The following is a 27,458-nucleotide window of genomic DNA, read 5'->3' as shown; positions in this document are numbered from 1 at the left end:
AAGGTCACGGGCTTAGCTGCTTACGTGCAGTGATTTCTCCAGATTCTCTGAACCCTTTGATGATATTACGGAGCGTAGACGGTGAAATCCCTAAATTCCTTGCAATAGCTGGTTGAGAAAGTTTTTTTCTTAAACTGTTCAACAATTTGCTCACGCATTTGTTGACAAAGTGGTGACCCTCGCCCCATCCTTTGTTTGTGAATGACTGAGCATTTCATGGAAGCTGCTTTTATACTCAATCATGGCACCCACCTGTTCCCAATTTTGCCTGTACACCTGTGGGATGTTCCAAATAAGTGTTTGATGAGCATTCCTCAACTTTATCAGTCTTTTTTGCCACCTTTCCCAACTTCTTTGTCACGTGTAAACTCAAATATGTTGTCTTTGTAGCATATTCAACTGAATATGGGTTGAAAAGGATTTGCAAATCATTGTATTCTGTTTATATTTACATCTAACGCAATTTCCCAACTCATATGGAAACGGGGTTTATATAAATAAATGTGTCATTATCTTTGAAGCAATGCCCCTTTGTGTTATTAGAGTCAAATATTGCAACATTGTATTGCTACGTATACACCTGTTTGCTCTTTTGTTCCACCTTTTTATGTGTTGTTCACAGCATGGCGACATGCCCCCTAGTGGCAAAACTTGGTAAGTGCTATGATCTTCCACGGATGATATAATATATGTCGTACTTATTTATAGACTTCTTCTGCACATGTAAACATGAACTGAACTAGTGTGTGTGTGTGTGTGTGTGTGTGTGTGTATGTGTGTGTGTGTGTGTGTGTGTGTCAATAGGGGAGGAAGAGGAAAGGATGACCATTTCCTGTCGCAGCTAGAAAATAAAGCAAACAGGAAATGAGGAGCAGAAGTCTCCAAGAGCCCGACGAGGCGCCAAAGGAGACGATTAGGAACCAGCGCCCGCGAGCAGACGCAGCACCTGAAGGAAGCTCCTGTTGGAGCGAAGAGAAGAAGAAGAAGAAGAAGAAGAAGAGCGCAGGTGGCGAGATGTTGGCGTGCTGAAGGAACCATCTTGGAATATTGCTGTCATCATCTACAAAGGAAAGAAAAAGGCAGGTAAGAGCTGCTTGGTGACGTCACTGTCATGTCATGACGTCATTATTATAATAAACCCTCACTGCTTTATCAATGAATGAATGACTGAAGCATCCTCACTGGCGCCCCCCTGAGGAGTGTAGCGGCACTGCACTAGATATGTTTTTACTGGGTGGGCGTGGCCAAGTCTCTTTATCTCTCTCTCCTGATTGGACACGACCGTGTGAGCGGTTTGCAGCCTTTATGCATTTTTGGCAGAAATGAAAGCACTTTTGTGCTGCCAAAGATCCATCCATCCATCCGTTTTCTACCGCATTTTTGGGGTCCCATGAGCCTATCTCAGCTACAATCTGGCGGAAGGCGGCGTACACCCTGGACAAGTCGCGACCTCATCGCAGGGCCAACACAGATAGACAGACAACATTCACACACTAGGGACCATTTAGTGTTGCCAATCAACCTATCCCCAGGTGCATGTCTTTGGAGGTGGGAGGGGCCTATCCCCAGGTGCATGTCTTTGGAGGTGGGAGGGCATACTTGCCAACCCTCCCGGATTTTCCGGGAAACTCCCGAAATTCAGCGCCTCTCCCGAAAACCTCCCGATGGACAAATTTTCTCCCGAAAAACTCTCGAAATTCAGGCGGACCTGAGTGACGTGTTGACAACACACAACAACAGTGTCTACCGTAAAGCAGTTTGTCTGCCGTAAACAGCAGTTGTGACACTTTTAAACAGGACAATACTGCCATCTACTGTACATGCATATGTGACCCACCCATAATGTGTCACATTTTTGTGTTGATTTATTTATTTTATTTTGTGGTTTGAATTCGTTTTTGGAGCTGTCATTACACATTTATCAGTATTCACATTGGTCAGTAGGGGGCAGTAGGGCGTTTCTTCCCAATTGAATGCTATCACCTGCAGACCGGAAGTGGCTTGTCATTCTGATGAGCGCGACCAGTCTGTGAACAATTGAAACGTCCTGTGTGCTTTTTCCTCCTGTATCACAGGTTAGTTTTGGTGAATCAACTCACTGAATAATATCCATGTGATCTTTATAAGTTTAAGTACACATTCTGATGGTGGAGCCTAACTCTAAAGTGTTTGTGAGTTGTAGTTTGTAAATGAACACTGAAATTCAAGTATTTATTTTATTTATATATATATATATATATATATATAGCTAGAATTCACTGAAAGTCAAGTATTTCTTATATATATATATCTTAACCACGCCCCCCGCCCCACCCCCCGACCACGCCCCTGCCCCCACCTCGAAATCGGAGGTCTCAAGGTTGGCAAGTATGTGGGAGGGGCCTATCCCCAGGTGCATGTCTTTGGAGGTGGGAGGAAGCCGGAGTACCCGGAGGGAACCCACACAGTCACATGGGGAACATGTAAACTCCACACAGAAAGAAGATCCCGGGCCCGGGATCGAACCCCAGACCTTCGTATTGTGAGGCAGACGCACTAACCCCTCCTCCACCGTGCTGCCCGCGGCAAAAGATGTTTCCTTTAAATAGCTGGGCACATACTGTATATCGCACGGGTGTAACATATACGTCATAAATGACACTGCAAAAAGTCAGTGTTCAAAAACAAGATCAAAAATGACAAAAATGAGGGGTATTTTATTTGAACTAAGCAAAATTATCTGCCAATAAAACAAGCAAATTTGGCTTGTCAAGACTTTCCAAAAACAAGTAAAATGAGCTAACCTCAATGAACCCAAAAATAGCTTAAAATAAGTATATTCTCACCAGGGGCGTCACTAGCTTTTAAGGACAGGGGGGGGGGCTTTGCCCCCAGGAGATGCACAGGATGCGAGCGAATGTTACGCACGAGCACAAAACTTCACAAACGGCTAACAAAGACTTAGAAATTATTCATTGTTATTATTATAATTTTTTAAAAATGCACGGGACGAAATGAAATGCTCCCCGGGACGATGGCTTTTAACCATTTTTTTCCTTTTTCTTTTTATGTATTTATTCATTTTACATTTTATATTAAATGTCTTGGTTTTTCCTCCCTCTGAAAATCCTATGAAATGTTTAACAAGCCATCCTATAATAATAAAACAGCTATTAATGTAACAATACAATAAAACAAATATATTTAATGATGTTGTTTTCATTATTTTAACAATAGGCTTATGTATATTACTTTATATAGATTCTACAAGAAACACAAAACTTAAAAAATAAATGATTTACAATTGCACACACAAGGTTTCGTGCAGCTTCACTCATTGTAAAGGAAGATAATGTGCTTCGTACACCTGCAGGACCGCAAGCAAGGTCGCAGAGAAAATGCGGACTGGAATTTGAGTGATGTGGGGATTTTCTATATGAACAAGTGGAATGGATTGGATACCGACACACTAAAGGGGCTCTCTACCTTACGCTACGAAGTGAGGGGAAACTGAGTGAATAATAACAGGTTATATGATTATTTATTTAAACTCATATTTGGGCCACTTTATAATGAATATGTCGGCATTTATTTGTAAAAAACAAACAAAAAAAACACCAAATTATTTAGGGGGGCTTAAGAATATTTTAGGGGGCTTGAGCCCCCCTAAAATAGGCCTAACATCGCCCATGATTCTCACTAATAACAAGTGCACTTTTCTTGGTAGGAATAAAAAAGAGACCTTTTTGATCTTTATTAGGGGTGTGGGGAAAAATCGATTCGAATTCGAATCGCGACTCTCACGTTGGGCGATTCAGAATCGATTCTCATTTTTAAAAAATCTATTTTTTAATTTTTTAATTTTTGTATTTTTTAATTATTTTTTTTAATTATTTTTTTTTTAAATTAATCAATCCAACAAAACAATACACAGCAATACCATAACAATGCAATCCAATTCCAAAAGCAAAGCCGAGCCAGCAACACTCAGAAGTGCCATAAACAGAGCAATTGAGAGGAGACACAAACACCACACAAAAGTAGTAAAACAAACACCACCAGTGTGGGACTGTAACGCCGTTAGTTTCGGCGGTAACTAGTAATCTAACGCGTTATTTTTTATATTCAGTAACTCAGTTACCGTTACTACATGATGCGTTACTGCGTTATTTTACGTTATTTTTCATGTAGTATTGGCTAGAAACAGAAGATCTGAGTGTGTTTTATTGCAGCGCTTCGGTGGAAAAGAAGAGGCGTGCTTTGTGTGGGTGGGGGCGGGGGGGACTCCCATACCGTAGTCGAGGAGCGCAGGGGAGACGTTCCTCCAGGGCCTATGTACGTCTTCGGCGCTAACAACCTTCACTTTACCCGGCAGTGGGTCTTTACAGCTGAGGGTGAATGACGAGACCAACGGTTTGTTGCAACTTTGTGATTTTATTGGACGCAGCCATCCACCAAGCTAGAGCACCTGCACGCACTCACTGTCGCCGCTCGCTCACCTCTCTCGCCCACTCACTCACTGACGTCACTCACCTCACATGCTGTCATATCTTAAAGGGCCACACACACACACACATACGCTACTCTCATAACAACTAACAAGACATCATGGCGAAGCCAGAAGTCGAGTTTCTTAACATGGAGACATTCTCAATACTTTTCTTTTGTCGAGCACAAAGAAAATAACATTTTAGTTAAATGTAAGTTGTGTCTTGGATCAAAGATCCTATCTACTTAAAGTTAAAGTGCCATTATGTTGCAGCTATTTAAAATAGTTTTGTCAATTTGTTCTGGCCTGAAATAAATTGGCTGTCATGTCTGTGTGATCATGTTTTGTTTTAGTAATGTTCGGTTTAAATTTTGGACTTTTTGTGCACTTTTGTTTTGTTTTGTCATCATAGCAACCATTAGTTTCACCTGTCACGTCACGCACCTGTTTCACGTTTTGAGTCACGCACCTGCTTTCACTAATCATGTCCATAGTATTTAAGTTCATTCATTTTCTGTTGTTCGTCCTGACGACAACACCACATTTATGCTCCTGCACACTCTCCACACCCTGATGACCCTTGCTACTCTTTTTTTCATGCCGGTTCCATGCCAAGTAAGTTTTTGTTTGTTAAGCCACAGTTAGTGTTTTGTTTAATTGTTCATAGTTTCTGCCAATGTGCAAGTTTTGTGTTTAAAGTCTAGTTTTATTCTCCGCCACTGCGCGCGCTTTTTGTTTATTCCTTTTTTGATAGTTTAAAATAAATAATGTCTTCACCTTCACGCCATGTCTGGTCCAAATGCTCATTTGCACCACGGGAGAACAAACCACGTCAAAGTCCTAGTCCTGACATTGGCCTTTTAAAACATATCTTTGTCTTTGTGTGTTGTATGTAGAGCACATTGCTTAGCAGAGTTGAGTGATGCAAATGCATGTCAAGTTGATCAACAGATTGTATTATTCTCCAGTGCAATAACAGTACTGAAATGAAGGCTAAAAGGGCATTAATGGGAGCCTTAAAAAAAAGGGGGGAAAAAGAAGTAACTAAATAGTTACTTTTCACAGTAACGCATTACTTTTTGGTGTAAGTAACTGAGTTAGTAACTAATTTACTTTTGAAATAAAGGAAAATATCCTTTTTGAATCGAGAATTGTGTTGAATTGGAATTTTTTTTATTTTGAATCGAATCGTGACCCCAAAAATCGATATTGAATCGAATCGTGGGACACCAAAAGATTCACAGCCCTAATATATACATTGTCTTTATAATCCGTTTTGTCATTTAACATCAATTAACATTGATGTTCATCAACATTTAACATTGTCACGTTATTGATGGGAAAATTCATTTTTAGACAATATAATTTGCCTGAGCGGCTAGAAGACACCAAGAGTAACAAGCGGTAGAAAATGGATTAAAAAGGAAATATTAAAAAAAGTAAAAAAAAAACAAAAAAACATTTTTTTGAACTTGTGGGCCGTATTTTGGATGCTAGGGGCCGGATCTGGCCCCCGGGCCGTAGTTTGGGGACCCCTGCCTTAAAACCACCCCGACAAGTACATTCACGTTTTTAATCAGTGAACTTGCAACGTTTCTCTTATGCAGTTGTTTTTGTGCTTTATTAAAAGCACAAATAAATTATAATAAAAACTTGAATTAAATAAAAATGTATTTATTTTTATTTAATAATGTTATCATCATTTTATAAATTAAAATGTATTTAATTTATTTATTAAATACATTTAATAAAAACATGTCTGGTTTTTTTTGCCTTTTTTTCTGGCCCGCGGGCTGTAGTTTGGGGACCCCTGCCTTAAAACTACCCCGACAAGTACATTCACGTTTTTAATCAGTGAACTTGCAATGTTTCTCTTATGCAGTTGTTTTTGTGCTTTATTAAAAGCACAAATAAATTATAATAAAAACTTGAATTAAATAAAAATGTATTTATTTTTATTTAATAATTTTATCATCATTTTATAAATTAAAATGCATTTAATTTATTTATTAAATACATTTAATAAAAACATATCTGGTTTTTTTGGCTTTTTTTCTGGCCCGTGGGCTGTAGTTTGGGGACCCCTGCCTTAAAATTACCCCGACAAGTACATTCACGTTTTTAATCAGTGAACTTGCAACGTTTCTCTTATGCAGTTGTTTTTGTGCTTTATTAAAAGCACAAATACATTATAATAAAAACTTGAATTAAATAAAAATGTATTTATTTTTATTTAATAATGTTATCATCATTTTATAAATTAAAATGTATTTAATTTATTTATTAAATACATTTAATAAAAACATGTCTGTTTTTTTTTTGCCTTTTTTTCCTGGCCCGTGGGCTGTAGTTTGGGGACCCCTGCCTTAAAACTACCCCGACAAGTACATTCACGTTTTTATCAGTGAACTTGCAACGTTTCTCTTATGCAGTTGTTTTTGTGCTTTATTAAAAGCACAAATAAATTATAATAAAAACTTGAATTAAATAAAAATGTATTTATTTTTATTTAATAATTTTATTATCATTTTATAAATTAAAATGTATTTAATTTATTTAGTAAATACATTTAATAAAAACATGTCTGGGTTTTTTTGCCTTTTTTCTGGCCCGTGGGCTGTAGTTTGGGGACCCCTGCCTTAAAACTACCCCGACAAGTACATTCACGTTTTTAATCAGTGAACTTGCAACGTTTCTCTTATGCAGTTGTTTTTGTGCTTTATTAAAAGCACAAATAAATTATAATAAAAACTTGAATTAAATAAAAATGTATTTATTTTTATTTAATAATTTTATCATCATTTTATAAATTAAAATGTATTTAATTTATTTATTAAATACATTTAATAAAAACATGTCTGGTTTTTTTGCCTTTTTTTCTGGCCCGTGGGCTCTAGTTTGGGAACCCCTGCCTTAAAACTCCCCCGGCAAGTACATTCACGTTTTTATCAGTGAACTTGCAACGTTTCTATTATGCAGTTGTTTTTGTGCTTTATTAAAAGCACAAATACATTATAATAAAAACTTGAATTAAATAAAAATGTATTTATTTTTATTTAATAATTTTATTATCATTTTATAAATTAAAATGTATTTAATTTATTTATTAAATACATTTAATAAAAACATGTCTGGTTTTTTTGCCTTTTTTTCTGGCCGTGGGCTGTAGTTTGGGGACCCCTGCCTTAAAACTACCCCGACAAGTACATCCACGTTTTTAATCAGTGAACTTGCAACGTTTCTCTTATGCAGTTGTTTTTGTGCTTTATTAAAAGCACAAATAAATTATAATAAAATTTGAATTAAATAAAAATGTATTTATTTTTATTTAATAATGTTATCATCATTTTATAAATTAAAATGTATTTAATGTATTTATTAAATACATTTAATAAAAACATGTCTGGTTTTTTTTGCCTTTTCTTCCTGGCCCGTGGGCTGTAGTTTGGGGACCCCTGCCTTAAAACTACCCCGACAAGTACATTCACGTTTTTATCAGTGAACTTGCAACGTTTCTCTTATGCAGTTGTTTTTGTGCTTTATTAAAAGCACAAATAAATTATAATAAAAACTTGAATTAAATAAAAATGTATTTGTTTTTATTTAATAATGTTATCATCATTTTATAAATTAAAATTTATTTTATTTATTTATTAAATACATTTAATAAAAACATGTCTGGTTTTTTTTGCCTTTTTTTCCTGGCCCGTGGGCTGTAGTTTGGGGACCCCTGCCTTAAAACTACCCCGACAAGTACATTCACGTTTTTATCAGTGAACTTGCAACGTTTCTCTTATGCAGTTGTTTTTGTGCTTTATTAAAAGCACAAATAAATTATAATAAAACTTGAATTAAATAAAAATTTATTTATTTTTATTTAATAATGTTATCATCATTTTATAAATTAAAATGTATTTAATTTATTTATTAAATACATTTAATAAAAACATGTCTGTTTTTTTTTGCCTTTTTTTCTGGCCCGTGGGCTGTAGTTTGGGGACCCCTGCCTTAAAACTACCCCGACAAGTACATTCACGTTTTTAATCAGTGAACTTGCAACGTTTCTCTTATGCAGTTGTTTTTGTGCTTTATTAAAAGCACAAATACATTATAATAAAAACTTGAATTAAATAAACATGTATTTATTTTTATTTAATAATTTTATTATCATTTTATAAATTAGAATGTATTTAATTTATTTATTAAATACATTTAATAAAAACATGTCTGGTTTTTTTGCCTTTTTTTCCTGGCCCGTGGGCTGTAGTTTGGGGACCCCTGCCTTAAAACTACCCCGACAAGTACATTCACGTTTTTAATCAGTGAACTTGCAACGTTTCTCTTATGCAGTTGTTTTTGTGCTTTATTAAAAGCACAAATACATTATAATAAAAACTTGAATTAAATAAAAATGTATTTATTTTTATTTAATAATTTTATTATCATTTTATAAATTAAAATGTATTTAATTTATTTATTAAATACATTTAATAAAAACATGTCTGGTTTTTTTTGCCTTTTTTTCCTGGCCCGTGGGCTGTAGTTTGGGGACCCCTGCCTTAAAACTACCCCGACAAGTACATTCACGTTTTTAATCAGTGAACTTGCAACGTTTCTCTTATGCAGTTGTTTTTGTGCTTTATTGAAAGCACAAATACATTATAATAAAAACTTGAATTAAATAAAAATGTATTTATTTTTATTTAATAATTTTATTATCATTTTATAAATTAAAATGTATTTAATTTATTTATTAAATACATTTAATAAAAACATGTCTGGTTTTTTTTGCGTTTTTTTCCTGGCCCGTGGGCTGTAGTTTGGGGACCCCTGCCTTAAAATTACCCCGACAAGTACATTCACGTTTTTAATCAGTGAATTTGCAACGTTTCTCTTATGCAGTTGTTTTTGTGCTTTATTAAAAGCACAAATACATTATAATAAAAACTTGAATTAAATAAAAATGTATTTATTTTTATTTACTAATTTTATTATCATTTTATAAATTAAAATGTATTTAATTTATTTATTAAATACATTTAATAAAAACATGTCTGGTTTTTTTGCCTTTTTTTTTGGCCCGTGGGCTGTAGTTTGGGGACCCCTGCCTTAAAACTACCCCGACAAGTACATTCACGTTTTTAATCAGTGAACTTGCAACGTTTCTCTTATGCAGTTGTTTTTGTGCTTTATTAAAAGCACAAATACATTATAATAAAAACTTGAATTAAATAAAAATGTATTAATTTTTATTTAATAATTTTATTATCATTTTATAAATTAAAATGTATTTAATTTATTTATTAAATACATTTAATAAAAACATGTCTGGTTTTTTTTGCCTTTTTTTCCTGGCCCGTGGGCTGTAGTTTGGGGACCCCTGCCTTAAAACTACCCCGACAAGTACATTCACGTTTTTAATCAGTGAACTTGCAACGTTTCTCTTATGCAGTTGTTTTTGTGCTTTATTAAAAGCACAAATACATTATAATAAAAACTTGAATTAAATAAAAATGTATTTATTTTTATTTAATAATTTTATTATCATTTTATAAATTAAAATGTATTTAATTTATTTATTAAATACATTTAATAAAAACATGTCTGTTTTTTTTGGCCTTTTTTTCTGGCCCGTGGGCTGTAGTTTGGGGACCCCTGCCTTAAAACTACCCCGACAAGTACATTCACGTTTTTATCAGTGAACTTGCAACGTTTCTCTTATGCAGTTGTTTTTGTGCTTTATTAAAAGCACAAATACATTATAATAAAAACTTGAATTAAATAAAAATGTATTTATTTTTATTTAATAATTTTATTATCATTTTATAAATTAAAATGTATTTAATTTATTTATTAAATACATTTAATAAAAACATGTCTGGGTTTTTTTGCCTTTTTTTCCTGGCCCGTGGGCTGTAGTTTGGGGACCCCTGCCTTAAAACTACCCCGACAAGTACATTCACGTTTTTAATCAGTGAACTTGCAACGTTTCTCTTATGCAGTTGTTTTTGTGCTTTATTAAAAGCACAAATACATTATAATAAAAACTTGAATTAAATAAAAATGTATTTATTTTTATTTAATAATTGTATTATCATTTTATAAATTAAAATGTATTTAATTGGTTTATTAAATACATTTAATAAAAACATGTCTGGTTTTTTTGCCTTTTTTTCTGGCCCGTGGGCTGTAGTTTGGGGACCCCTGCCTTAAAACTACCCCGACAAGTACATTCACGTTTTTAATCAGTGAACTTGCAACGTTTCTCTTATGCAGTTGTTTTTGTGCTTTATTAAAAGCACAAATACATTATAATAAAAACTTGAATTAAATAAAAATGTATTTATTTTTATTTAATAATGTTATCATCATTTTATAAATTAAAATGTATTTAATTTATTTATTAAATACATTTAATAAAAACATGTCTGGTTTTTTTGCCTTTTTTTCTGGCCCGCGGGCCGTAGTTTGGGGACCCCTGCCTTAAAACTACCCCGACAAGTACATTCACGTTTTTAATCAGTGAATTTGCAATGTTTCTCTTATGCAGTTGTTTTTGTGCTTTATTAAACGCACAAATAAATTATAATAAAAACTTGAATTAAATAAAAATATATTTATTTTTATTTAATAATGTTATCATCATTTTATAAATTAAAATGTATTTAATTTATTTATTAAATACATTTAATAAAAACATGTCTGGTTTTTTTTGCCTTTTTTTCCTGGCCCGTGGGCTGTAGTTTGGGGACCCCTGCCTTAAAACTACCCCGACAAGTACATTCACGTTTTTAATCAGTGAACTTGCAACGTTTCTCTTATGCAGTTGTTTTTGTGCTTTATTAAAAGCACAAATACATTATAATAAAAACTTGAATTAAATAAAAATGCATTTATTTTTATTTAATAATTTTATCATCATTTTATAAATTAAAATGTATTTAATTTATTTATTAAATACATTTAATAAAAACATGTCTGTTTTTTTTTTTTTTTCAATCCGGCATTTAGTTTTTATGTGATTGTTTTTCTGTACATTTTGTTGCGTTTGCTGTAAAGTTTGTCCCTAAACGCCACCCTTAAAAAGATAGTGCAGGGGGAGGGGCTAATTTAGAGGTACGCCAACGTGACCTCCAGAGTCAGGAAGTAGTCAAAGTTGTCACCATTGAGTCTGACGGATGCTTTCACTTCCTGTTGTCCTCGCCAGTCGGGGCAGCGCGCCAACTGCCCCCACAGAGCGGTGGTGCGTTCAGGGACATAGGCACATAGTGATATTTTTACAGGTTGGCCCCATGCGGTTGTGCTACCTGGTTGACACGCAACAAGTGTCATTGAACGCGTCACAGCTCTGACCTCCACGCCCACTTGCAATTGCGACATGCCCGACTGCCCGCGAACGCAGCACAGTGCAAAGGTCCACCCGCGGGAATCGAGCCGTCGTCATCGTCATCTTCATCATCATCAGCTGAGGAAGTTTCTTCTGGTGACCGCCAACATGACTCGCAGCGGTGAGTGTGCGTGTTCGAACCCCACGAGTTGCACCTTTTTCATTTATGGCAAAAAATATGGACGTTGATTTAGTTTTTGAATCGTGAATCGTAAAATAACACCCGGAATTGATGTGAAGAGTTGAACTGATATGAATTAATTTCAACTTGAATGCGTATCATTTTTAATTCTAGTAATGAATGGACTAATTCGCTGCTTGACAATTAAATATTTTAATTGAGTTCAAACTTTATGATGCTGCCATTTTTCAATTGGAACCATGCTGCGTTCAAGTGTACAGGAACTCTTAGACGCTGAAGATACCTTTACTGACTGCATGTTGATCATTGACAGGTTTTATGAGCAGTTAAGTTTAAAATAATCTTTTGTCATAATATCGATATTCATTTGAGGGTAAAATACCACTTTAGAGTTGGTTTTGACACGTTCATGGTCTTTAAAACGCCCAAAAGTCAACAAATGGTGTTTGCACTCTGAGGTTAATAGCTAACACTGCAGCAACAATGTCAAGGTGTGCCAGAGTGAACACCTTCTAATGCTGGGATGTCCAAACTTTGCCCGCATACTGAAAAATCAAAGGCCCGATTTGCTATTGGTTATTTTGTGAACCAACTGTTCTCACACTTTTTCATCAAGTACCACCTTAGAAAACATTTGGCTCTCCAAGTACCGTATTTTCCGCACTATTAGCCGCACCTAAAAACCACAAATTTGCTCAAAAGCTGACAGTGCGGCTTTTAACCCGGTGCGCTTTATATATGGATTAATATTAAGATTCATTTTCATAAAGTTTCGGTCTCGCAACTACGGTAAACAGCCGCCATCTTTTTTCCCCGTAGAAGAGGAAGTGCTTCTTCTTCTACGCAAGCAACCGCCAAGGTAAGCACACGCCCCCATAGAACAGGAAGCGCTTCTTCTTCTACTGTAAGCAACCACCCGCCCGCGTAGAAGAAGAAAAAGCGCGCGGATATTACGTTTCATTTCCTTTGTGTGTTTACATCTGTAAAGACCACAAAATGGCTCCTACTAAGCGACAGGTTTCCGGTTCATGAAAAGACGCAATCTCTCCATCCGCACACGGACTACTATTTCACAGCAACTGCCTAAAGACTTTCAAGAAAAGCTGGCTACTTTCCGTGCATATTGTAAAAACAAGATAGCTGAAAAAAAGATCCGGCCAGAGAACATTATCAACATGGACGAGGTTCCACTGACTTTTGATATTCCTGTGAACCGCACTGTGGATACAACGGGAGCACGTACGGTGAATATTCGCACCACAGGGAATGAGAAGTCATCCTTCACTGTGGTTCTAGCTTGCCATGCTAATGGCCAGAAACTTCCACCCATGGTGATATTCAAAAGGAAGACCTTGCCAAAAGAGACCTTTCCAGCCGGCGTCATCATAAAAGCTAACTCGAAGGGATGGATGGATGAAGAAAAGATGAGCGAGTGGTTAAGGTAAGTTTACGCGAAGAGGCCGGGTGGCTTTTTTCACGCAGCTCCGTCCATGTTGATATACGACTCCATGCGCGCCCACATCACGCTGGTTTTTAATATATTATTAAAGTTTGACTGACCTATCTGACTGTTTTTTTGACATTCCTTTAGCGCAGTTAGATGCGGCTTACAACACGGGGCGGCTTATAGGTGGACAAAGTTTTGAAATATGCCGTTCATTGAAGGCGCGGCTTATAACCCAGGGCGCCTTATGGTGCGGAAAATACGGTAATTTTACATTTTTTTTAATTTTTATTAATCAATCTAACAAAACAATACACAGCAATACCATAACAATGCAATCCAATTCCAAAAGCAAAGCCTAGCCAGCAACACTCAGAACTGCAATAAACAGAGCAATTGAGAGGAGACACAAAACAAAGCAAAAGTAGTCAAACAAAAATGAATATTATCAACAACAGTATCAATATTAGTTACAATTTCAACATAGCAGTGATTAAAAATCCCTCATTAACATTATCATGAGACATTTACATACTTGCCAACCCTCCCGAATTTTCGGGGAGACTCCCGAAATTCAGCGCCTCTCCCGAAAACCTCCCGGGACAAATATTCTCCCGAAAATCTCCCGATTTTCAGCCGGAGCTGGAAGCCACGCCCCCTCCAGCTCCATGCGGACCTGAGTGAGGACAGCCTTTTTTCATGACGGGAGGACAACAGGGTGACAAGAACTAAATCATCCAGACTAGAGATAAATTGTATTATTATGTTTATTTCACCTAAAAATAAATATATTTATTAATTAAAAAAAATTTTTTTTTTACTATATTTTGCTAAAAACATCAAAAGTAATTGTATTTTTTCGTGACTCCTTATTACATCCAGCCATAGAATTATACATTAAAATAAACATATTTGAAATAATTGATTTTAAATTATCATAGTAATTCATTTAAAATGACCATATTTAATTATTTAAATAATTGCTTGTTTATCACAACTTTAGCATTTTATTTATTACATTTTGAAACTCTCAGAAGCCAAGTTATGTTATATTCCTTAATATTTATTTATGCAAGTTTGAAGTATCAATTATCTAAACACAGTTTTGTTTGCATATTTTCAGGATGTAGATATCTATATCTATATATATATATATATATATATATATATATATATATATATATATATATATATATATATATATATATATATATATATATATATATATATATACAGGTAAAAGCCAGTAAATTAGAATATTTTGAAAAACTTGATTTATTTCAGTAATTGCATTCAAAAGGTGTAACTTGTACATTATATTTATTCATTGCACACAGACTGATGCATTCAAATGTTTATTTCATTTAATTTTGATGATTTGAAGTGGCAACAAATGAAAATCCAAAATTCCGTGTGTCACAAAATTAGAATATTGTGTAAGGGTTAAATTTTGAAGACACCTGGGGCCACAAACTAATCAGCTGATTAACTCAAAACACCTGCAAAGGGCTTTAAATGGTCTCTCAGTCCAGTTCTGAAGCCTACACAAACATGGGGAAGACTTCAGATTTGACAGCTGTCCAAAAGGCAACCATCGACACATTGCACAAGGAGGGAAAGACACAAAAGGTTATTGCTGAAGAGGCTGGCTGTTCTCAGAGCTCTGTGTCCAAACACATTAATGGAGAGGCAAAGGGAAGGAAAAACTGTGGTCAGAAAAAGTGTACAAGCGATAGGGATCACCGCGCCCTGGTCAAGATTGTGAAAAAAAACCCATTCAAAAATGTGGGGGAGATTCAGAAGGAGTGGACAGCTGCTGGAGTCAGTGCTTCAAGATCCACCACCAAGAGACGCTTGAAAGACATGGGTTTCAACTGCCGCATACCTCGTGTCAAGCCACTGTTGACCAAGAAACAGCGCGAAAAGCGTCTCACCTGGGCTAAGGAAAAAAAGAGCTGGACTGCTGCTGAGTGGTCCAAAGTCATGTTTTCTGACAAAAGCAAATTTTGCATTTCCTTTGGAAATCGAGGTCCCAGAGTCTGGAGGAAGACAGGAGAGGAACAGGATCCACGTTGCCTGAAGTCTAGTGTAAAGTTTCCACCATCAGTGATGGTTTGGGGTGCCATGTCATCTGCTGGTGTCGGTCCACTCTGTTTCCTGAGATCCAGGGTCAACGCAGCCGTCTACCAGCAAGTTTTAGAGCACTTCATGCTTCCTGCTGCTGACCTGCTCTATGGAGATGGAGATTTCAAGTTCCAACAGGACTTGGCGCCTGCACACAGCGCAAAATCTACCCGTGCCTGGTTTACGGACCATGGTATTTCTGTTCTAAATTGGCCCGCCAACTCCCCTGACCTTAGCCCCATAGAAAATCTGTGGGGTATTGTGAAAAGGAAGATGCAGAATGCCAGACCCAAAAACGCAGAAGAGTTGAAGGCCACTATCAGAGCAACCTGGGCTCTCATAACACCTGAGCAGTGCCAGAAACTCATCGACTCCATGCCACGCCGCATTAACGCAGTAATTGAGGCAAAAGGAGCTCCAACCAAGTATTGAGTATTGTACATGCTCATATTTTTCATTTTCATACTTTTCAGTTGGCCAACATTTCTAAAAATCCCTTTTTTGTATTAGCCTTAAGTAATATTCTAATTTTGTGACACACGGAATTTTGGATTTTCATTTGTTGCCACTTCAAATCATCAAAATTAAATGAAATAAACATTTGAATGCATCAGTCTGTGTGCAATGAATAAATATAATGTACAAGTTACACCTTTTGAATGCAATTACTGAAATAAATCAAGTTTTTCAAAATATTCTAATTTACTGGCTTTTACCTGTATGTTTTTAACCGATTTCCGAACTCTAAATGGGTGAATTTTGGCGAATTAAACGCCTTTCTATTATTCGCTCTCGGAGCGATGACGTCACAACGTGTCTCAATCAATCAATCAATCAATCAAAAACAAGGTTTTCCAGAATAAGAGAACAACTTCAACTCCAGTTATGGAAAAAAATGCCAACCAGGCACTGCTATATTTATTATTGAAGTCACAAATTGCATCATTTTTTTTTACATGCCTCAAAACAGCAGCTTGGAATTTGGGACATGCTCTCCATGAGATAATCCTGATACTCATTACAACTATGGGAAATACTATACTTTGACTTTCACAAAGTGCATTGTTTTTTATTTTTTTTAAACATGCCTCAAAACAACAGCTACAAAAACAATGAAGGCACACAGCTTCAGTCCAGAGTATACTAGAATTCAGGAGATGGGGGGGCAGCGGGGTTGAGGTGGGTGGGCGGGGTTTGGTAGTAGCGGGGGGTGTATATTTTATCGTCCGGGAAGAGTTAGTGCTGCAAGGGGATTCTGGGTATTTGTTCTGTTGTGTTACGGTGCGGATGTTCTCCCGAAATGTGTTCGTCATTCTTGTTTGGTGTGAATTCACAGTGTGGCGTATATTTGTAACAGTGTTAAAGTTGTTTATACGGCCACCCTCAGTGTGACCTGTATTGAACAAGTATGTCTTGCATTCACTTATGTGTGTGAAAAAGCTGCATATATTATGTGACTGTTTGTATGGAGGAAAAGCGGACGTGACGACAGGTTGTAGAGGACGCTAAAGGCAGTGCCTTTAAGGCACGCCCCTCAATAATATTGTCCGGGTGGAAATCGGGAGAATGGTTGCCCCGGGAGATTTTCGGGAGGGGCACTGAGATTCGGGAGTCTCCCGGGAAAATCGGGAGGTTGAAACCGATACCGATAATTTCCGATATTACATTTTAACGCATTTATTGGCCGATAATATCGGCAGGCCGATCAGGTTGGATGGGTTGGTTGTTTGTTTTCATCCAAGATGTCTCTGTACATTGCTGCATTCATCTTTCCCTCTATCCCGACTGGTCTCCCAGTTTCTGCTGCTGAAAACCACCCCCACAGCATGATGCTGCCACCACCATTCTTCTCTGTAGTGATGGTATTGGCCTGGTTTCCTCCAAACCCCGCCAAAGACTTCAACCTTTGTCTCGTCAGACCAGAGAATTTAGTTCCTCATGGTCTGAGAGTCTTTCTGGTGCATTTTGGCAAACTTTTTTTACTAAGAAATGGCTTCTGTCTGGTCACTTTACCATACAGGCCTGATTGGTGGATTGCTTCAGAGATGGTTGTCCTTCTGGAAGGTTCTCTTCTGTCGACAGAGGAATGCTGTAGCTCTGACAGAGTGACCATCAGGTTCTTGGTCAGCTCCCTGACGAGACTAAAAAGAATGCAGCAATGTGCAGAGACATCCTGGATGAAAACCAACACTCGGTTGCTGCAAAGAGGAATGGGCCAAACTGCCCAAAGAAAGCTATGCCAAGCTTGTGGCATATATTCAAAAAGACTCGAGGCTGTAATCGCTACCAAAAGGTGCATCAGGAAAGTATTAGGCAAAGGCTGTGAATGTCATGTCTGTGTAATCATGTTTTGTTTTGTTTAGTTTAGTTATTGGACTCTTTAGTTTCTGGCTTTTCAATCCCTTGTCTTGTTTCCATGATTACCCATTAGTTTCACCTGTTCCACGTTTGGACTCATTGTGCACTCTTGTTTGTCACCATAACAACCCATTAGTTTTCATCTGTCACGTCACGCACCTGTTTCACGTTTTGAGTCACGCACCTTCATCCATCCATCCATCTTCTTCCGCTTATCCGAGGTCGGGTCGCGGGGGAAGCAGCCTAAGCAGGGAAGCCCAGACTTCCCTCTCCCCAGCCACTTCGTCCAGCTCTTCCTGTGGGACCCCAAGGCGTTCCCAGGCCAGCCGGGAGACGTAGTCTTCCCAACGTGTCCTGGGTCTTCCTCGCGGCCTCCTACTGGTCGGACGTGCCCTAAACACCTCCCTAGGGAGGCGTTCGGGTGGCATCCTGACCAGATGCCCGAACCACCTCATCTGGCTCCTCTCGATGTGGAGGAGCAGCGGCTTTACTTTGAGCTCCCCCCGGATGGCAGAGCTTCTCACCCTATCTCTAAGGGAGAGCCCCGCCACCCGGCGGAGGAAACTCATTTCGGCCGCTTGTACCCGTGATCTTGTCCTTTCGGTCATAACCCAAAGCTCATGACCATAGGTGAGGATGGGAACGTAGATCGACCGGTAAATTGAGAGCTTTGCCTTCCGGCTCAGCTCCTTCTTCACCACAACAGATCGATACAGCGTCCGCATTACTGAAGACGCCGCACCGATCCGCCCGTCGATCTCACGATTCACTCTTCCCTCACTCGTGAACAAGACTCCGAGGTACTTGAACTCCTCCACTTGGGGCAAGATCTCCTCCCCAACCCGGAGATGGCACTCCACCCTTTTCCGGGCGAGAACCATGGACTCGGACTTGGAGGTGCTGATTCTCATCCCAGTCGCTTCACACTCAGCTGCGAACCGATCCAGTGAGAGCTGAAGATCCTGGCCAGATGAAGCCATCAGGACCACATCATCTGCAAAAAGCAGAGACCTAATCCTGCAGCCACCAAACCAGATCCCCTCAACGCCTTGACTGCGCCTAGAAATTCTGTCCATAAAGGTTATGAACAGAATCGGTGACAAAGGGCAGCCTTGGCGGAGTCCAACCCTCACTGGAAACGTGTCCGACTTACTACCGGCAATGCGGACCAAGCTCTGGCACTGATCATACAGGGAGCGGACTGCCACAATCAGACAGTCCGATACCCCATACTCTCTGAGCACTCCCCACAGGACTTCCCGAGGGACACGGTCGAATGCTTTCTCCAAGTCCACAAAACACATGTAGACTGGTTGGGCAAACTCCCATGCACCCTCAAGGACCCTGCTGAGAGTATAGAGCTGGTCCACAGTTCCACGACCAGGACGAAAACCACACTGTTCCTCCTGAATCCGAGGTTCGACTATCCGGCGTAGCCTCCTCTCCAGTACACCTGAATAGACCTTACCGGGAAGGCTGAGGAGTGTGATCCCACGATAGTTAGAACACACCCTCCGGTTCCCCTTCTTAAAGAGAGGAACCACCACCCCGGTCTGCCAATCCAGTGGTACCGCCCCCGATGTCCACGCGATGCTGCAGAGTCTTGTCAACCAAGACAGCCCCACAGCATCCAGAGCCTTAAGGAACTCCGGGCGAGGAGTCACGCACCTGTTTTCGTTAATCATGTCTATAGTATTTAAGTTCATTGTTTTCAGTTTGTCGTTCTGGTGACATCCCGCATTCATACCCCTGTCACACTCTGTCTACCTCTGCGCACTTCATGCCATGTCCAAGTAAGTTGTTTCTATCAATGCCACAGTTAGTGTTTTTGTTTAATTGTTCACAGTTTTTTTGCCCAAGTGCAAGTCTTTTTGTTTCGTTAGTCAAGTTTGTACATCCGCCTTGAGCGCGCTTTTTGTTCCTTTGAGTGTTATCAATAAATATGTATTTACCTTCACGCCATGACCAGTCCAGCTTCACTTGCATCTCGGGAAAACAAACACACCATAGTCCACGTCTTGACAGTGAATACTTATTTACATGTGACTTTTTTTTAGTTTGAATAAATTAGCTAAATGTTTTTAAAATAACTTTTCACATTGTCATTATGGGGTATTGTGTGGAGAATTTTGAGGACAAAAATGACTTTGGAATAAAGCTGTAACATTGATGGATGGATAGATGGATACCTAAATGTGGGAAAAGGGAAGCGCTGCGAATACTTTCCAATGAAATTGAGTTTGACACGCCTGTCCTATGACAAATAAGCCAGGCTTTACAAAATCAATATTGTTGACTTTTTAATGAAATGTTCATTTAACGTCATGTTTATGATTGTGGACTGCATGAGTCTCTACATCAGGGGTGCTCACACTTTTTCTGCAGGCGAGCTACTTTTCAATTGATCAAGTCGTGGGGATCTACCTCATTCATATATATCATTTATATTTACTTATTTATGAAATATATGTTTTTGTTAACAAGTTAAAGGTGTTTAATGATAATGCAAGCATGTTTAACACATATAGTTAATATTGTTAATAAATTAAAGGTGTTTAATGAAAATACAAGTATGTTTAATACATATAGTTAATATTGTTAACAAGTTAAAGGTGTTTAATGATAATGCAAGCATGTTTAACACATATAGTTAATATTGTTAATAAGTTAAAGGTGTTTAATGATAATGCAAGCATGTTTAACACATATAGTTAATATTGTTAATAAGTTAAAGGTGTTTAAAGATAATACAAGCATGTTTAACACATATAGTTAATATTGTTAATAAGTTAAAGGTGTTTAATGATAATACAAGAATGTTTAACACATAGTTAATATTGTTAACAAGTTAAAGGTGTTTAAAGATAATACAAGCATGTTTAACACATATAGTTAATATTGTTAATAAGTTAAAGGTGTTTAAAGATAATACAAGCATAATTAACACATATAGTTAATATTGTTAACAAGTTAAAGGTGTTTAAAGATAATACAAGCATAATTAACACATATAGTTAATATTGTTAACAAGTTAAAGATGTTTAGTGATAATGCAAGCATGTTTAACACATATAGTTAATATTGTTAATAAATTAAAGGTGTTTAATGATAATACAATAATGTTTAACACATAGTTAATATTGTTAACAAGTTTAAGGTGTTTAAAGATAATACAAGCATGTTTAACACATATAGTTAATATTGTTAATAAGTTAAAGGTGTTTAAAGATAATACAAGCATGTTTAACACATATAGTTAATATTGTTAATAAATTAAAGGTGTTTAATGAAAATACAAGTATGTTTAATACATATAGTTAATATTGTTAACAAGTTAAAGGTGTTTAATGATAATGCAAGCATGTTTAACACATATAGTTAATATTGTTAATAAGTTAAAGGTGTTTAAAGATAATACAAGCATGTTTAACACATAGTTAATATTGTTAACAAGTTAAAGGTGTTTAATGATAATACAAGAATGTTTAACACATAGTTAATATTGTTAACAAGTTAAAGGTGTTTAAAGATAATACAAGCATGTTTAACACATATAGTTAATATTGTTAATAAGTTAAAGGTGTTTAAAGATAATACAAGCATAATTAACACATATAGTTAATATTGTTAACAAGTTAAAGATGTTTAGTGATAATACAAGCATGTTTAACACATATAGTTAATATTGTTAACAAGTTAAAGATGTTTAGTGATAATGCAAGCATGTTTAACACATATAGTTAATATTGTTAATAAATTAAAGGTGTTTAATGATAATACAAGAATGTTTAACACATAGTTAATATTGTTAACAAGTTAAAGGTGTTTAAAGATAATACAAGCATGTTTAACACATATAGTTAATATTGTTAATAAGTTAAAGGTGTTTAAAGATAATACAAGCATAATTAACACATATAGATTCCTTTCTTTCATGAAGACAAGAATATAAGTTGGTGTATTACCTGATTCTGATGACTTGCATTGATTGGAATCAGACAGTGGTGCTGATAAGGTCCGCATTTTCGAATGGAGGAGAAAAAAAGTCCTCCTTTCTGTCCAATACCACATGAAAGTGGTTGGTTTTTGGCATCTTATTTGTCCAGCTTCCGTACTCCTTTGTATACACTTTACAAGAAATACATTGTCGGCAAACTCCGTAGCTTGCTAGCTTGTGCACGCCAGCTTTCTGAGACTCTTATTTTGGTAGCACAGGCAGGATGAAGCAGAGCTTTTATTGTGCAACTGTGCAGTCGGTCTTTGGAGTTTTGACGACAGGTACGGCGCCAGAGTCTGTTGAAATAAAGTGTTTCTCGCCTTCCAGTCGGTCATTTTAATGAGCTGGCAGCAGCCAGCGTCATCTCAGAAGACCCTCGGGTGCCGTGAATGTCAATCAAGTGACGAAAGTGACGTCATAGTGAAGATTTATGATCGCTCATTTTTAGGACTATTTTTTTAATGGCTGGCTGGTGATCGACTGACACACCCTCCGAGATCGACCGGTAGCTCGCGATCGACGTAATGAGCACCCCTGCTCTAAAGTGTGGCCCGGGAGACATTTCTATCCTGTAGTTGGTGTTTTTTATTAGCAGATTTGGAGAAAAAAAAGACAGCAAATAGGCATAATGCATTACATACTATACATTACCTTTTGCACTATATTAATTTATATTATTATGTGTTGTCAACTTTGTACTTTTTTAAGTCATTGCCTGAAATAAATAAATAACTGGAAAAAATGAAATGAATGAAAAAAAAAGAAAGGAAAAAATTAGGGCTGCAGCTAACGATTATTTTTCTATCGATTAATCTATAGATTATTTTTTCGATTAATCTATAGATTATTTTTCCTTTTACCGATTTTTTTTTTTATTTAAAATGAAGAGGAAAAAATAAATATAGGCCAGTTTTTTCAAAAGGCATGGCTTTTATTTACAAAAAAAAAAGTATGGCCACTAGTCAGTCAACATTGACAACAACATGACAAAATATTCTGTAACAATGTAAACATTTAAAACTTTTAACATTTAACAAAATTAAAAGTAGCTTATTTGCTTTTTAATGTGCAAATATAAAAGTAAACATCCAGTGCAAATCTTAATATTCTGGAATAGTATAAGCATTTCAAAAGTAAAAGTATTGCTTATTTTGCTTTAAAATGTGCAAAAATAAAGATAAACATCCAATACAAAAAAGTGCAAAACGGAAATATTCTGTAACAAGTGTAAACATTTCAACAAAAGTAAAAGTATTGCTTATTTGCTAAAATGTGCAAAAATAAAGCTAAACATCCAATACAAAAAAGTGTACAGTGTAAACATTTCAACAAAAGTAAAAGTATTGCTTATTTTGCTTAATAACACAACAATGATAGTATGATTAAAGTGAAAGTTAATTGTTGGTTTGTACATAGTATATGTAACTGTTAATGTTGTAAAAGGTATTTGCACAACTAATTAACGTTAGCGTTTGTGACACGTCTTGTGCCGTGGGGTTCTTTCAGGACCGACAGACTGAACGCCAGACGGCTTTGCCAGGTTTACAATCTTTTAATTTTACACAAAGTCTTTTCTCTTCCAACTGCGCGGATCGCGCACCTGGGCACGATTGCGGCGTCGCTCCCGGCGCGCCCCGCCTCGCCGCTCGCTCGCCGCCGCCGCCTCTCCACAGCGTTAAAGAGGAGCGCGTCTTTGTAAACACTGAACAGGCACGCCAAACGCGCCTCTCAGAGCGAAACGGTGCTTTAGTTTATGAATTTACAACGCAGATACAAATGACACATTCATGTTTTTGTGTAATAATGACAACGTATACGCACGCGGACGATTGACTTGTTGATGGTGATGGCAAGAACGCTGTCGGGGGTTTTCTTTTCAAATGTTCGTTCATAGCCGTTGTGCTGCTATGATAGGCCATTTCCGCTCGACACAGTGTGCATACAACAACATTATTAGGCCGTTTATTGAAATACTCCCACACTTTTGACGACTTTTGGCGTGCTTTTTTCCCCTCGCTCGCATCGTCTGCTTTGCGCTCCGCCATGACAGTAAAGTAGTGTGACGTAATTATGCGACGCGCCGACGCACAAAAACGGCGTCGACGTATTTACGTAACCGATGACGTCGACGCGTCGTTTCAGCCTTAGAAAAAATAGGCATAATGTAAAGAGAAAAATGGTCTTTTTACAAAATATGTAAAAATATATCACAGAATGATTTAACTTTTCAGTTGACACCTGTTTCTATTACTTTGAGAAGATGAACATCAAAAAGGATTGTTTGCATCGGATGTGATGAGAGGGTGTACCTAATGAAGCGTCCAGTGCAGTGACGTGCGGTGAGGTTGATGGCTGGTGAGGCACTGACTTCATCACAGTCAGATTTACAAACATATGAACCCTAAAGAGTATCTTATTCACCATTTGATTGGCAGCAGTTAACGGGTTATGTTTAAAAGCTCATACCGGCATTCTTCCCTGCTTGGCACTCAGCATCAAGGCTTGGAATTGGGGGTTCAATCACCAACAATTATTCCCGGGCGCGGCGCCGCTGCTGCCCACTGCTTCTCTCACATCCCAGGGGGTGATCAAGGGGATGGGTCAAATGCAGAGGACATATTTCACCACACCTAGTGTGACAATCATTGGTACTTTAACTCATTGGCGTTGTTAGCCCCCCTAAATAATTTGGTGTTTTTTTGTTTTTTTTACAAATAAATGCCGACATATTCATTATAAAGTGGCCCAAATATGAGTTTAAATAAATAATCATATAACCTGTTATTATTCACTCAGTTTCCCCTCGCTTCGTAGCGTAAGGTAGAGAGCCCCTTTCGTGCGTCGGTATCCAATCCATTCCACTTGTTCATATAGAAAATGCCCACATCACTCCAATTCCAGCCCGCATTTTCTCTGCGACCTTGCTTGCGGTCCTGCAGGTGTACGAAGCACATTATCTTCCTTTACAATGAGTGAAGCTGCACAAAACCTTGTGTGTGCAATTGTAAATCATTTATTTTTTAAGTTTTGTGTTTCTTGTAGAATCTATATAAAGTAATATACATAAGCCTATTGTTAAAATAATGAAAAAAACATCATTAAATATATTTGTTTTATTGTATTGCTACATTAATAGCTGTTTTATTATTATAGGATGGCTTGTTAAACATTTAATAGGATTTTCAGAGGGAGGAAAAACCAAGACATTTAATGTAAAATGTAAAATGAATAAATACATAAAAAGAAAAAGAAAATATATGGTTAAAAGCCATCGTCCCGGGGAGCATTTCATTTTGTCCCGTGCATTTAAAAAAAAAAAAATAATAATAACAATGAATAATTTCTAAGTCTTTGTTAGCCGTTTGTGAAGTTTTGTGCTGGTGCGTAACATTCGCTCGCATCCTGTGCATCTCCTGGGGGCAAAGCCCCCCCTGTCCTTAAAAGCTAGTGACGCCCCTGCTTTAACTTAACTTTAACTTTACACATACAAACTGTAGCACACAAAAAAGCACATTTAATAAAAAAAAACGTTATTATGGTCTTACCTTTACTTATAAGTGCGGGTACAGTGGTGTTCGGTGTGGAGGAGTTGTGAATGAATGAAATATGAAATCCGTGCTGCAGTCTGCAGGTGTACCTAATGTAGTGTCCTTGCAGTCGTTCACGGCTCCTCCGGCGCGAGCAATGTTGTTTTTGCACTTTTTGGCTTCTTGTGAAGTGACTTTTTTTGGGGGTGGATTCGGTCTTGCACGTGGAGGGTTTGGGTGTGGGCTTTGGTTGGTGTGGCGTTCCCGTCGGTGGGTGCAGTCTGCGGCAAACGTGTCTTTAGCACCAGGTGGCGTGGCTATGCGTGTCTCAGCCAGTGCGTCTTCGCAGCAGTTTTATGATCGCTCAGCACAAGACATACGTTACACACATACAGTTGTTGACAAAATACACTGTACATTATATACCTCAGCTAACTAAACTATGGAAATGTATAATATAATTCATATAGCAATACGGTCTCACTGCACAGCAGGCCAGCAGTTAGCCGAGTCCGGAATCCATGTTGAGGCACTGAGTGACGTGCCTCGACTGGCTGCTGTTCACCGCACCATCTCTTCTGTTACGATCCGCTGCCCGGATCATAGTTTGTTTATGTTTGTGTCACGTGTTTTCAGCACCTTGAGTTTAGTTTGTTTCTGTTGCCATGACGGCAGATTGTACGCACCTGCCTCTGGTTAGTGTTCGGGACGCGCACCTGTTGCCCGGGCACTAATCAGAGGGCTATTTAGTCTTTGCCCTGGCCTCACTCGGTCTGGCTTCCTAGTTTGTTCCCATACAACTGTTAACGACTATTTTGATTCTGCTAGCTTTTCATGCTATGCTATTTTTTCCTGCTAGCTCCCACGCTAGTCCTTTTGTTTTGCCTTTTGTGCTACATGCATGTTTTTTGTTTATCCATCATATGATTTATATTTAAAATAAATCATTTTCCTACCTGCAAGCTGTGTCCGAAGCCGTCTGCATCCTTGGGAGAACCACACCCGCATCACTATGCGACCAAGTCGTTACAGTACGAAGCCAGCAAAAAACATGCATGTAGCACAAAAGGCAAAACAAAAGGACTAGCGTGGGAGCTAGCAGGAAAAAATAGCATAGCGTGAAAAGCTAGCAGAATCAAAATAGTCGTTAACAGTTGTATGGGAACAAACTAGGAAGCCAGACCGAGTGAGGCCAGGGCAAAGACTAAATAGCCCTCTGATTAGTGCCCGGGCAACAGGTGCGCGTCCCGAACACTAACCAGAGGCAGGTGCGTACAATCTGCCGTCATGGCAACAGAAACAAACTAAACTCAAGGTGCTGAAAACACGTGACACAAACATAAACAAACTATGATCCGGGCAGCGGATCGTAACATCTTCTCAGTATTTGAACGGCAAATGTGAAAATTCAGCGATTTTGAATAAAAATAATCTAAAACTGGTGAAGTTAAATGGAAAATAACTTTATAGTATAATCACTGGATACATATAACAATTTTATATATTTTTTTCTTTTTACATTTTTTTCTTTCCATGCCCGCACGTCACTGGTCCAGTGAGATGTTGCGTTCAGGCGTCTTGAGGCGGGTGTTAAAAAAAAAAAAAAAACCGCAGCGTGACTGCAGTTAATGTGGTCAATGATTGCCTGTGTTGGACAATGGATGTTGTTTGCATGCAGGATGACTCAGTCAAACATTCAACATGGGAATTTTCTCGGAGGCAAAAACAAATGGAGAAACTCGCGTCGGACGTCGCGTTCACGCCGAGCTTGTGTCGGCCGCCGCTGACGCATGAAAGAGAAAGCAGTTCAAAGGTCGCATCCGTCTTTTTTTTTTTTTTTTAACTGTCCCCTTCCTGCCTGCAAAGTGTATGAATGCACCAGAAAGAACTCAAAAGCTTCAATGGATGAAAAAGAGGAACCCTCCCTTCCTTCTCCCCTGGGGTTTTCTTTTTTTTTGCTGACTTTGACATTTTTCACTTCCACATGAAAATGACAGAACCTTCGCTTGAA

At 37.6% G+C, this 27,458-nt stretch overlaps 1 protein-coding gene across 1 annotated transcript in view; it reads left to right on the top strand.

Moving 5' to 3' along the window:
* The first annotated feature begins 623 nt into the window (after positions 1-623).
* exoc3l2b (exocyst complex component 3-like 2b) overlaps positions 624-27,458 on the top strand; it is a 142,914-nt gene continuing 116,079 nt past the window's right edge. The window contains exons 1-2 of the mRNA XM_072915033.1: positions 624-654; positions 876-1,083. Of these exons, the coding sequence (XP_072771134.1) occupies positions 624-654; positions 876-1,083 (239 nt within the window). The remainder of the gene's footprint in view (positions 655-875; positions 1,084-27,458) is intronic.

This window comes from Nerophis lumbriciformis, linkage group LG17 (assembly GCF_033978685.3).
Source record: "Nerophis lumbriciformis linkage group LG17, RoL_Nlum_v2.1, whole genome shotgun sequence".
NCBI lineage: Eukaryota > Metazoa > Chordata > Actinopteri > Syngnathiformes > Syngnathidae > Nerophis > Nerophis lumbriciformis.
Note: the sequence above shows the minus strand (reverse complement) of the source record. Positions and strands in the feature narration are given on the sequence as shown.